The sequence below is a fragment of the Colletotrichum aenigma genome (assembly GCF_013390185.1).
Source record: "Colletotrichum aenigma strain Cg56 chromosome Unknown KSG_Cg56_contig05, whole genome shotgun sequence".
Taxonomy (NCBI): Eukaryota; Fungi; Ascomycota; class Sordariomycetes; order Glomerellales; family Glomerellaceae; genus Colletotrichum; species Colletotrichum aenigma.
Window position 1 is genome coordinate 4,514,968 of NW_023500911.1, and position 13,525 is coordinate 4,528,492.

Sequence of the window (13,525 nt, forward strand, 5' to 3'; positions counted from 1 at the left end):
TGCCCTTAGAGGCGTACTCTCACAGGAAGATAAGTACAGCAGACGTCACGCAGTAGCCTACCACTTGCAGCAGCTTAACGCTGCCCAGTTTAACTATCTGATATATAATAAGGAGATGCTAGCTATTATAAGCTGTCTATAAGAATAGAGAGCAGAGCTACAGAGTGTCAGCCACTTTAGGATCCTATCAGACCATAAGAACATAAAGTACTTTATAACAAAGCAGAAGCTTATAGAACAGCAAAGCTGATAGGCAGAGGAACTATCTCAGTATAACTTCAAGATATAATACCAGCTAGGAAGCAAAGCAGTAGTGCTAGACGCACTCTCTAGATGTGAATAAGATATACCTACGTCTCTAGAGGATAAGCATAAATAAGGTTGAATCCTATAGCTCCTCCCAGAAGCAACCCTACCCTCAGCATATGTATAACATATAGAGGCAGCACTATTAATGCTTATATTTACTGACGACAAAAAACTATAGCAACTCTGGGATCAGACCTAAGGATAAGATGAAGTCTACCAGCAGGCCTATGCTGCTATAAAACAACGAGAAAGAAGCTTCCCCCTAAGCCTTAAGCTAAAGGTTCAGATCGCTAAGTGTGAGATTAATAATAGCAACTGACTACTATTCAGAGATTAGATTTAGGTACTAGGTAATAAAGATCTAGATAATAATGCAAACACACTATGCACCTATATCGTTTAAAGCACCTACGACTTAGTGCTCAGTAGCCATCTAGGAAGAGATAACACCTTCACGCTGGTTAGTAGATAGTTCTACTAGCCTGGTTAGTCGCACTTAGTATAGCGTTTCTGCTGTAACTGCAATAGTTATAGGCGTAGTTATATCTAGAGGGAACGTTATAAGGGACTTCTGAAACCACTACTGATACTATAGCGTATATAAAGCAACCTTGCTATGGATTTTATTACTAACCTTCCCTTTATAGATAAGGGCGAGAGATATCTTTAGGTAATTATCAACTAGCTAGGTAAAGGTGTAACCCTCAAGGCGATAGAAAGCATAGAAGTTGAAGCCTGCGCTGAATAATTCCTAAACTGCTACTTTAGGTTTTATAGCATCCCTACGTTAATTATGAGCGATAGAGGGAGCAACTAGATAAGCTGCTTCTAGCGGCAGTTCTGCAAGCTTTTAGGAATAGAGCAGCAGCTTAACACCACCTACTACCTACAGACTGATAGAGGCCTAGAGAGGATAAACCAGGAGATCCAGGCCTACCTATGCAACTACGCCACCTACTTACAGAAGGACTAGGCATATAACCTTCCAGCAGCTCAGCTAGCGCTTTATAGCTGCAATAATAGCGCTATTAGGATAAGTAGCTTCTTCCTAGAGCATAGATACAACCTAGAGCCTATTAAGGTCAAGGAAGCAGACCTAGCAAGCCCTGAGGGCACCTGTGAGGGCTAAGCACGCAAGTTGGTAATAAGGCTTCAAGATGTAATGGATATAGCCTAATTGACCCTCGCCTCAACATAGCAACGCTATGAGGAGCTGGCTAATAGGAAGCGCCAGCCTATAGAGAGACTAGAAGTAGGCGATAAAGTCTGGCTTTATATAGGGTATTATTGATCCCCTAGGCCTTATAAGAAACTAGATTAGTTATACTATAAGTATATAGTTATAAAAGTTATCTCACTATATATAGTAGAGCTTGATATACCAGCAGCTATATACCTATGCTTCTATATAGATATCCTGAGGTGTGCAGGTAATAACCCCTTACCTAGTTAAACGTTAGATGATAAGCAGCCGCCACTAATTATAGATAATAAAGGTGAAGAGACCTGGAGTATAGAGAGTATTAACGCTGCTACCTAGAAGCATTAAGGGCGCAGGCGACGCTGCGAAGTTCTAGTTAAGTGGGAAGGATATACAGAGAGGACCTAGGAGCCTGTCGAGACGCTCCAGGGGACAGAAGCAATAGAGGCTTACGAACGCTGTTATGGCTCTGCAATAGAGCACGATAGAGACCCAGCCTTAGCGCTGCGGGCGCGACGCCGGAGGGGAGCAGGGGGGTGATGTCACAGGCTAGAGCCTGGATTGATATCTCCGGCTTCGCTGGAGCAGTTACTGAGATCCACCTCCATTGGACCCACTATTCTGCTGCAGTACGCCGCCTAACCCGGCCTGCTTCACCGCTGTTAGGTGCCTACTCTTGTAAAGTCCTTTCTTCCTTCCTCAGCTTAGAATAGTCAATCGACAGCACCTCTATGTTAAACAAGCCTAGGGGCCAGCCCCTTACAATAGCTATTAATAAAAATAATGAATAACAATATATTTTATATATTTTATAATAATATAATTAAAATTTATTATAATTATATAATAGAAACTTAAATTATTTATTAATATTAATACTTATAGCTTATTCTCTCTTTTACATTTTAATACTATTCAATATATGCTCTATCCTGTTTAAATTAATAAATAAATAATGGAAACAGCTTTTAATCTAAAATAAATAATATTTAATCTCTATAATATAGTTTTATAAATGTTCTATAAAATCCTAAATATTATTTTTATTATTATTCTAATTTAAATATATCTTCTCAATATATCGCTTTAAATTACTAAAACATTTGTTAATAAAGTTAAAATCTAATAAATATAAAAATAGAAACTTAGGATTAATATTTAATATCTAATATAAATCTTTAATTTAAAATATATAATAATAAAAGAGGTTATCTATAACAATAATAAAGTTTAGCTTTAGAAAACGCTTATATTTTAAAATAAAATATTTCTACAGTTAAAGGAAAAAGCTATTACTATTAGTTATATTATAATATATAGTTAAATATAAAATACTTTTTAATATAAAAGTTAATAGGATTTATATATAAAAGGTTTAAAACTACTTAATCTTTATAATTTAAAATATAATAAGCTTTTTATAGTACTTATTTAATCTTCTATATTTTAATATCCTTATTAACGCTAGATTTATTAATAAACACTAGCTAATTAAAGTAATATTATTATATTTAATAAAAATATTTATATTATAATTTATTATTTTATTAAATAGTAATAATTATAAACTTCTTATTTATTTAGCTAGATAAATTTAACTATTAACTAATTATAAAATAATTAATTTAAACTTTAAAAGCTTTAAATAAAACTTTCAATATTTCTTTAACAAACAAATTATTATAAAATTATAATAGTTTAAAAAGCTTTATATAATGTTATATTTCTATTTTGTATTAACTCTAATAATATCTTTTATATTTCTACACTTTATTAATAATATTATATTATAATCTATATTATTAAACTATTTATTTAATATAGCTAATAAGATTTATTAGTTCATAAGATTTTCTTAGTTTTTAAATAGTAGTAGTATTATAATTATTGATTACTATAAGTTTAATATTCTGAATATTATTATATTATTAATAATATTTAGCGTTTTTTTAATATACTTTACATAGTGAATCATAGAGATATACTAACTAGTAGTAAATAATTAATAACTAAATATAATTTAAATAATAATAAACTTTTAATTGTAAATAAATTAAACTATTTAAAAGATTATTATTTTTATTAACTACTAAAGCTATTTATTTTAAAAAACTATGTTAAACTCCTTAGTATATTTTTATGTTATTTAAAGCTAAATAAAGCATATATTAAATAAATATATAAAGTTATATAATAAGTCTCTTTTTCTATTTCTTAATAAATATAATTTTAATCTTTTATAAAAATAAAATATATTTTTCATTAATTAATTAGTATGAAGATAAAATAACTAGCTAAATTAGTAGTATCTCTATAAGTAAATTAATTACTATAGAGATATTAGATATATACTTTATATCTCTATTATGTAGTTATATATTTAAATACTATTATAACTATAGTAATTAATAGTAATTAAGGTATTAGCGATAGATTTAGTGTATTTTATACATAATATAGAAAAATACATATTATAATATAAAATAGGCTTTTTTTTTTAATTTTTACATAAGCAGGGAAAGAAAGGGGGGCGGACGCTGTCAGTGCAACAGACTGTAGCACTGCGATGATTAGCTGCAAAGAGGGACTGCCCTGTAAGACGGAATCATGGCTGGTCATGTGACCCGATGGACATGGTCTCAAAGGAATGACCACGCAGAGATCAAATGCTCTTATCTCCAGGGCTGTCAAGTGAAGATTCCCATTTTCCACATAAGAATGGCGAGTTGTGAGGCGGTGGAAAATTCCAATAATAATCAAATTGGGGTTTCGACGAAGCTTCTCGAGTACTTGGTTGTGCCCAGTCGCGAACAATGAGATTGCCCATTTTCCCTGTGTCTACGCGGTTTCCTGTGTAATTGATTACTCGTTTCGGAGACTATAGTAGCCACAGCGACGACGACGACGATGACGATGACATTAATAACGACGACGACGACGATGGTAAAACATAGTCACAGGAAAAGTAGTCAGCATAGCACAGGAAATATAGGCAGTCTCTCAAACAATAACCCTCTTGGGCTAGCATATATCATCTCGACAAAATAATTCTCAAAAAAAAGGGGAAAAAAACCTAATAGCTAAATGGTTATCAAAGACTTTCCCAGCTCTTAGAAATGCATTCTTTTCGCATGAATCAAACTCAAAGAAGCCCGTTGTAAATGAGAATGCGTAGGCCGAATGCCAAAACAAAGAGTTTTTCACCTACTGATCTTTGTCAGGCACCATCTGAAATCTTCAATGTGTAAGACGCTTTTTTGGATGGAGTATGCTGGAAGCCTCGCGGCGAACTTTCCAGTCATCCCAAGCACCCCCTGCCTCCAAGGCCCTTACTACTTGCTTCTCTAGCATCGTCCACTGTGAGTTGCGTGTGGATTTCTTCAACCAACACAAACCAAGTTGACCCTATTCTCCAATCCAGAACCGACGTGCACCATGGCTCAGCTTGGCGATCTTCCCCCGGAGCTCATCCTCACCATCTTTTCTCACTTGCGCTTGGGTCTGCCAATGCATGACCTGTTTGTGTGGCCAGGAGACATCGAGGAGCAGGGACGAATCACTGGGGTCAGATGGAACGACTTTCTCAACTTCTCACTCCTGAACCGCCACTTCCGCCAAATTGTCTCCGACAAGCTGTACACACAGATCAGGATCCAAGGGAAGCTTCCAATCACGAGGCTCGTGTCGTTTTTGCGGTTCATCACAGCGCATCCTGACGCAGCTGCCGACGTGAGGCAGGTGTACATCAGCCTCGATCCGGGGAGGACCGGTTCTGCATCTCTTCGACAGAAGGATATGTTTTTCATCCAGAACGCGGCCGAAAACTCCGGAATCACGTATCCTCAAGAGATCTTTCCTTGCGAAGATCTGGTCGCTGATCATTTAGCAAAGAGATTAACCGAACTTAAGAACCCTGGTTGTCAAGAGGAGGAACACCTGCGACTCCAGGTTCTCGTCGCCATCTTGCTTGCTCATCTCCGAGGAACGCAAGAGTTGGCGCTTACCTGCCCCTACGGCGTATTCAGAAATTTCGCTCGTGGCAACCTAGCGAAGCAGCGTGGCTCAGGATTCGACCCAGATGACGAAAGGGTCAGGTTCGCTGACGAGACACCGATGGTGGTTGGCAGCCCTGGCTCCCGCAGTTGTTCTCTCTTGTTACGACACATATTGCAGGCACCGAACCGTTCCGAACTATTGGACTCGAGGGGGATGAGCTTGCGAATCTTCTCTGCTTGGGCTCAAAGACCAGCCGGCTGTGTCTTGATGACGCCGGTGTGGACTTCAGACTTCAAAAGGGCCCGATCGGGAATTGGGCGAACATTTCTCATCTCACCCTGACTACTCAGCACATAAGTATCGCAGCCATGCAGAGCATCGCCAATCACTGCAGCGCTTTGTCGACATTCAAGTACTTGCCAACAGCGTGCGAGTCATTTGGAGTGACACAATCGACGCAGGCTGAGCCCGGGGAGGTGATACACACTCTGCGGAAACATGCGAACACGCTGCGCACGTTGTGCATTTCGTCCTCAGGGTACTCCCCTCGCGGTTTCCTTAGCATGCCTGTTTCTAAGCTCGGTTGCTTCGTCGCCCTGGAGAATCTCTGGATTGATAACAGGACCATTACTGGGGACTTGCCTGCGGTCCAGGGGACGCTGATTAGGGTGGATCGAAGAGAAAAGCTCATCATGTCCTTACCGCCTTCTATCAAAAGACTCCATTTGCACAATGCTTCGTATGTCCCCAGCGGGGGACTCTATTGGCTTGCTGGGCACACCAAGCTTTTCCCGAACCTTGTCAGAGTTGAGTTGGACTGGCCAACGGGCGATGATTACACGCCAGAAGAGGTCATTCGGAAGTTGTTCTTGCAGGTTGGGGTGGAAGCGCCGACGAGACGAGGTATGATTCGGGACGCCCGCTTATGGGATCGGTATTTCTGAGAGCGGCATAAGTTGTCGCGTCGTGTGTTGCTTGCTTTTTTGGTCATTGAATGAGGTTGGTCTGAGAAAATGAAAAGGGGCTTGCAGACAGGGGCCCGCCAGTCGCGAAGACTTGTGGAGTCACGTGATATCGCACCACACTTCGCGTCCGTCACGCGCCGAGACTTTAATTACCTAGCTACATCCCGTCCACCAACGTCACCCTTTCAATGTTCAAGAATACTGTGCCCGCCGCAACAAAGCCAAAATGTCACGAAATAAAAACATGAACAAGAACAAACGACAGAGAATCAAAAAGAGACAGAATAAAGACGCCCAAAAGCCAAACCAACCCTCACAAGCTGCATCCGCGAAGTTGATTCAGAAGCAAAATCCATTCTCACGGCTGACCCCGGAAATCCTCACCAATATCTGCTCCTTGCTATTTCCCACGCATCATAACCTGCAAGATGTCTTCGAGGTAGACGGTCCTGCGATAATCTACCATCGCTGGAAAGATGTGTTCAACCTGTCACTGGTCGACCGGAGGTGCCGCACGACCATCAGCCCGTTCCTGTACCGCTGTATCCCCATTCCAGGACCACGCTCCCTTACCAAGCTGCTGTCCTTCGTGCGCTTCGTCACCGACAAACCAACAATCGCCCAAGGCATCGAGCAGCTTTACCTCCAGCTCGAAGTGGTGAACTCGGGCGTGACGTTAGTCAGCCAGGACGATGCCAAGTGGGTGATGAAGCAGGCCGAGGAGACCGGCACCCCCTTCTGCGATTGCAAATGGGAGGGCCTACCCCACAAGCAGGAGTTCGAGTGGAAGGGCACCAAACGAGCGCAGAGCCGCGTGCCTGAGAGGCCGATGAAGCAGTACACCAACGAAGTCGAGACCCGGAACTGGGACGAGTGCCAGCGTATGGAGACGCTTCTTCTGATTCTGCTGCGTCGCCTCCCCGGCCTTGTCGACCTTGGTCTCGAGCACGGCAAGCGCGTGTTCTCCCACGCGTACACAGCTTTGGAGAATCAGAGGCTAGACGCGGGAGACCGCAAGAGACAAAACCTACCACAAGTGCCGCCACGAGTGACTCTCCCCACGCTGCCAACCGTCCGTTCCGTGGCCATGAAGATCAACCGCAGCGCCACCGAGTGGCAACATGTCGACGACAAGGACGTGCGAATCCTCATGGAGATGTGTCTCAAAGCCGAGCGACTCTCCGTCGAGGAACTAAAGCCCGTAGGACGCCTTATGCCTTCGGCCGACCCGACCAACCCCCACCTGTTGCCATGGTTGAACTCTGTCCGCAAGCTCACACTGACCAACTCAAGAAGCGTCGACAGCTGGAAGGAGATGGCCGCTATGGCCCTCTACATCCAGAGTTGCACCTTGCTGGAGGAGTTCAGGTTCATGGCGAAATACCGCGAGACGCGCGAAGGTACCCCCTACAGGGTGCGGGTTCCCCAGGAGGCCATGCTCTTCCTCCAGAGTGCTCTGTTCGTGCGGCACAACTTCAACCTTAGAACGCTCGTGCTCGACTTACGCCACTGCACACAGTGCGATGGGCCCCCTACCTGGGGCCGCCTCCGCGAGTGTTACCTATTGCATCACATCTACCTGAACTTGGGGCACCGAATTCCCCAGGGAAGCTACGGCTACCGCGACAGGAATCAGAGGGATCGGGACGCCACAGAAGTGCTGAAGGCTCTACCGCCGCGCCTACACGTCGCCAGGCTCGCCGGCGAATTCTGGCTGCCGAAGCCGCTGAAACGGCTCATCCGGAACCACAAGAGAGTCCCGTATCTGCGTGACATCGAGGTGGAGTCGGAAGATGACAGCGGCACGCCTGAGGTGATGGCGTCTCTTAGAGAGAGGTTTGCCCAATGCGGTACGGGAGGAGGGCAGCTCAGGAGTCCCCAGAGCAGCAAACCGGTTGTCGTCGGCAGTTCAGCGGCGAAGATCTGGCCACGGCCGGTGCGGTCGGAGTGGAGGGAGGATGCCCCCGAGATCCTCAGGTGGGCCAACAGGGAGATGATTGTTTACGGGACGAAGAAATACCCTGGGACGGGCGCGAAGCTGGCCGCGCAGAAACGGACTACTGTCACCGCACCCAGCAAGAAGACAGAAATGCCGATGCCGGTCTGGTTGGAGTGGATGCACCCTGCCACGGAGCCGGGGAAGGAACCCACCCTGAGGCGGACGAACATGCCCAGCGAAACGCCCATAGCGATCTGGCCGAATTATGAAGACGCGCCTCGCTCGGTTCGTGAAAGCATGCGAATCATAGGGGCCACGCCGGGTGGCCCGACGGACGCGGCCCGGGCCACGAAGCGGCTTTGGGCCCTAGTAAGGCAAGCAGCGAGTCCGTTACCTCTATCATGAAGAATTTGCATTTGAGTTGCATTTGAGCGTGTTCTTTGGGCTTTCTGGGCGGGTTGTGGCCAAACATGACGATCGGGACTATACCATGATGGTGGTAGCAAAGTTGTAGATTTCCAGAGATACCAGCCGCAGCGTAAATATATCCTAAGGGATCCTGCCACTGCGAGTACAGGTTTGATTTTGCCTGTGCCGTCCTGGCCCTGGTTATGCTTGGTCCCATTCGAGTCACCGGCGAGAACCCGGCATTTTGCATGGCCGCAAGGGTTGCAAACGTCGTCCACACAGGAACCTAAACGGTTTTTCCGACAATGCTGCGCGATTCTCAGTTGAATCTACTCTACGGCAAGCTCTTTTGTTCCAAAAACAACCGTTATTCTCATGTCACCACGCCCCACCAGACGGTGCAAATCACAACAGATCTGTTCTCTCCAGCCGCTTCTCACTTCATCATGGCCATGGCTAGCATCACAGACCTCCCAGCTGAGTTGATCGACAATATCCTCGACCTCGCCGCGGCAGAAGTCTCCGACGACACAGCCATCAAGTCCCTGGGTCCCAGACGGGTCGCCGACTCCCCGCCCATCGTGCGCCAGCGAATCATCAACAGCCTCGCGCCTACCTGCCGCAGGTTCCACCAGTTCTTCGAACACGAACAGCACCGCGTCATCTTCCTCACCAAGAGAGACATCTTCCCGCGGATGGTCAAGCACCACCGGGTGCTGGGCTCTACCGCAACCGCAAGTGTTCCAGAACACGACGCAGTTCGTCGTCGACTACGAAGAGGACCTGTTCCTGGCGAAGAACTATGGGGATAAGGCCGGCTACGGGAAGATAGCCAACAAACTTGACTCTCAAGGGCGATACGCGCAAGGCTGGCTTCAAGGGTATGGACGAATACTGGGTTCCTCTGGATCAAGTCGGGCGTGAACGCGTCGGGCCGCATGTGCCGTTGCAGCGCGGGCATGGTCATAGGCTGGGTTTGCTGGCGCAGCTAATCCTGCTGCGGCTTCCAAACGTCGAGAGAGTCACTTTGCCTTATTGTATGATGGACCTTCTTCAACCCCTGGACATGTCATGTGCAAATGTGAAATTTCGACAAAGATTCCCACCGCGGCTCAAATCCCTGCGCATAACGAAAGTTGACAACGGAGATGGGCACCCTGGAATAGCCGGTATGACGCCCAGCCGGTGCGGGATCTTCGCAAAGTACGGCTACATCAAGGAACTGCTCACCAGCGACCTACAAACGGGCCTCCCGCCCGCGGAGTTCATCGCATTCAGCTGGCTCACGCGCCTCGTCCTCTGGCATTGCGCCGTCATTGACCCGAATCACTTAGACCAGGCCCTGAAGCGGCTCCATAGACTGCAGACCTTCGTCTACACGGTCAAGAGCTCGCCCACTCCCAGGTGGGCTCGATACCCCATGTACGAACAGTATCTGGCGGTGCGGTTCCCCGAGACCGTGACGACGCTCTGCATCGACGCGCCGTTGGATTATTGGTTCGGGCGGTACGGACTGGCGCCGGTGTTTGGCGGCCTGCAGAAGCTGGAGAACCTGTGGGTGAACACGCACAATCTGAGCAGGGCGGGGCTGGGGAACGGGGTTGGGATTCTGGAATCGACGAGCCGGCACGATCGCAGCTACGACCGCATCGAGATTGTAGCGGGGGAAGGCGATCTGAAGTGTTTGCCGAAGTCGCTGAAGAGGCTACACATATTGGGGGAGATAGGGCGTGTTCGGGAGGATGTGAAGTGGTTGGAGGAGGCGGTTGGTAGTGGGCGGCTGCCGAATTTGAAGGAGATCGCGGTGGAGACGATAATAGAAGATGAGGACGGCCCGGAAGAGGGCTTTTGGATGCGTTATGAGGCGGATTTGTGGGGTTTGGACGGAGAGAAGCTTGAGAGGGAGGGTGTGAGGTTCTTAGATGAGGTCGACCCCAAACCATACTTGTGGTAGGATTCCGGGAGGGGTTCGAGCAAGATCTGTCATGGGGGTGAGAGCATGTCACGTCACGAGCAGAGGTTTAATGTAATCATCGTTCCTGTATTCTGGTGCGGGAATCTGTCTGTCTTTGCTATGATTTAGCCCAACGCATCTGCCAATCTTCTCAAGCCAAAGTCAACCAAACGTGACCAGATTCCAAGCTATTCCATTTCTCCAACTGTCAACATCCACCCCAAGATCATAACCTAGGTGAGCGCTAGACTATCACTGCTTGTAGACTACTGCTTGTAGCATCCGCCGTTCTTGAAGGTGGCCGGGATGCCGCAGGTAGTGGACTCGATGGCCTCCTTGACGCACTTCTCATTGCTGTCGACCTTGAACCAGGAGAACATGTCCAGCTCCAGGGAGACGCCCTTGCCGAGGTCGGTCTCGAAGACGTCGGTCTGGCACTTCTTGACCTTGTAGCGGTTGGGGCCATCACCGTCGGGGCAGGTGAAGCGGATGGCGGCGACGAGGTTGTCGCACCAGTTCGTCGAGTCCTGGCCGGTGGGCTGGATGTCGATCTTGTACTTGAGGCGGTTGTCGGGCTCATCGAAGCGCCAGGAGCAGTCGGCCTCAGTGGTCAGGCCCTTGCTCGGGTCGACGAAGGCGCAGGTGAAGTCGGGGTCAATGCCGGGGGGAGGGGTGGCCTGGGCAGGGGTGTTGGTCTCGATCAGGACGGGAGCATGGCTGACGGGGTCGGGCGCGGGAACGAGGCGGAGGTCCTTGGCTGCCTGGGTGCTCATGAGGATGTCCGAGTCCGGGCCGATCTCCATGAGGTCCTCGTCGTCGCGCTTGAAGATGGAGGGGCTCTTGGGAGGGCTGTCATCTCTGTCGGCGGACCAGTAGCGAGTGCTGCAGACGCTGCTGCGGTAGCAACTGGGGGTTGTTAGCTTGAGTTCGAGTAGGCGATGGGGCGAAGAAAAAGAAGAATGAAAACTTACCCCTCGTTGACCCAGTTGGTCAGGACAGGGTGGTTGAAGCACATGGAGAAGTGGATGGCCCACTGGACCTCCTCCATGAAGTCCTTGCCCTCGGGCCAGGGCCAGCTGATCTTGTAGCGGAGGAAGAGGCCGTTGCCGTTCTCGTTGGCCTTCCACTTGCGGTCGCACATGAACCAGTAGGTCCAGTTGTCGGTGAAGTCCTGGATCTTGGTGATGAGCATCTCGCACCACTTCTCACTGGACATGCCGACGGGGTCGATCTTGATCTGGTACTCGAGGTGGTTGTCGAAGCCGCAGTTCTCGAAGGAGTAGCTGCAGTCGATCTGGGGGACGATGTAGCGCTTGATGATGTCGGTGCAGTTGTGATCAGGGAGAGGACCGAAATCGTCGCGGACGGTGATGCCGGTGGTGTTGACCAAGCTGACCTGTCCGTCGGAGGCGGTGGTGATGGCGGTCTTGGGACCGAGGCCAGGGCCAGCATTGGCGATGGCGGCACCCAGGGCACCAGCGGCGAGGGAGGCGTGGACGAGGACACGCGGGATCATCATCGTGAAGTCTTGTTTGGTGTTTGGGTGCTTGACGGTGATGATGATGAGGGAGTGTGGAGGGAAGAGGGGAGAGTTGGGTTTGTGTGGGTGAGAGCGAGAGAAAATTCTCACAGCTTGCGCAGAGTGAAGAGGGCTACCTTTGTTTTTTTTTTCGAATTCCTCTCGAGGCGCGTCAGGTTGTGCACCCTCCTTAAGTGAGGCAAAGGTGAGAACAACAAAGACAGATGAGGCAGGAAGCAGTTGAGAGGCAGAGTCGTGCCTTCCCTCAAAAGGAGGTGTGAGGTGAGCCTAGTCATTCACCCTCAGTCTCCTGGGCTACATGTTCAGGTAGGAAGGCCACTCAAGTGTGAATTCATTTGTCTCTGAGACTTCGATATCTACTTGAACAAAAGTGTATTGAAGGAATATCCTGCTTAGATTTCAAGAGCCTGCCAGATTTTTCAACGTCTACCTTACTATCCATGTCTCGAGAACTGAAACACTCCCACTCAGGTCAACGAAAATGCTTCTATCAAGCATTTACATGTATTGAGTGGTTTCTGGCTCAGGTCAGGCAATCTTGTTTTGACATTTGTAATCCGTGTGAATGCCGTTGTTTTAGTTGCTACTTCGCCGCCGTTGTCGCCGCCGCCGCTGCCGTGGTCTCTGTTGTCCGTCGTCGTCATAGTCATCTCTCATCGTCGTCGTTGTCGTCCAAGCAGGGAAACTTCAATTCGAAAAAGGGAAGGCATCACATAAGTAAGGGATTGGGATATTGGTCAAGTGAAGCGATCGTGATGGTGAAATCCATCCCAGAACTGTTCAGTGGTGAGCTGCATGAAAGTGATCACCGCAGGAAGTGCGGATCACGAGCTCGTTCCGAGAGTAATTTCATCTCCCTGTCGAACCATACAAATCCTTCTTGGATCAAGCTCCATCCCCAGATCTGCCTGGATCTGAGGGTCTCTCAACCGCATGCTCGGGCACATTTTCTCCTGCATGGTCCGCAAAGACTTTCTTCGCGTGGGTCTCACGCATCTGAGATTCATGAGCTCCTGGCAGGACGACGGGCGACAAAAGACATCGATCATCGACTTCGACCAGCTTCCGCCATTGATTGAGGTCGGAAGCTTCGCCAAAGACAGTGTATCGAGGGTCCCGGTCACACGAACCTAACTCAAAATCGTAGATCATTTTCCACTTGAGTCCTGCCGAGAGCTTCTGATGGACACGAACGCTGCAAACCAATTGATAA

General features: G+C 47.6%; 3 protein-coding genes across 3 annotated transcripts; 2 read left to right on the forward strand and 1 right to left on the reverse strand.

The window, feature by feature from the left end:
- Positions 1-6,697: 6,697 nt before the first annotated feature.
- CGCA056_v008841 (uncharacterized protein) lies at positions 6,698-8,815 on the forward strand (the record flags this gene model as incomplete). The annotated part of the gene is made up of 1 exon (XM_037324088.1): positions 6,698-8,815. The coding sequence occupies one exon, from the start codon at positions 6,698-6,700 to the stop codon at positions 8,813-8,815; it is 2,118 nt and encodes a 705-aa protein (XP_037177909.1).
- A 449-nt stretch (positions 8,816-9,264) lies between these two features.
- CGCA056_v008842 (uncharacterized protein) lies at positions 9,265-10,772 on the forward strand (the record flags this gene model as incomplete). Its single annotated transcript, XM_037324089.1, has 2 exons — positions 9,265-9,576; positions 9,651-10,772. The coding sequence occupies 2 exons, from the start codon at positions 9,265-9,267 to the stop codon at positions 10,770-10,772; spliced, it is 1,434 nt and encodes a 477-aa protein (XP_037178505.1).
- Positions 10,773-11,038: 266 nt separating this feature from the next.
- On the reverse strand, positions 11,039-12,291 carry CGCA056_v008843 (uncharacterized protein; the record flags this gene model as incomplete). The annotated part of the gene is made up of 2 exons (XM_037324090.1): positions 11,039-11,678; positions 11,744-12,291. The coding sequence occupies 2 exons, from the start codon at positions 12,289-12,291 to the stop codon at positions 11,039-11,041; spliced, it is 1,188 nt and encodes a 395-aa protein (XP_037178504.1).
- Positions 12,292-13,525: the final 1,234 nt, after the last annotated feature.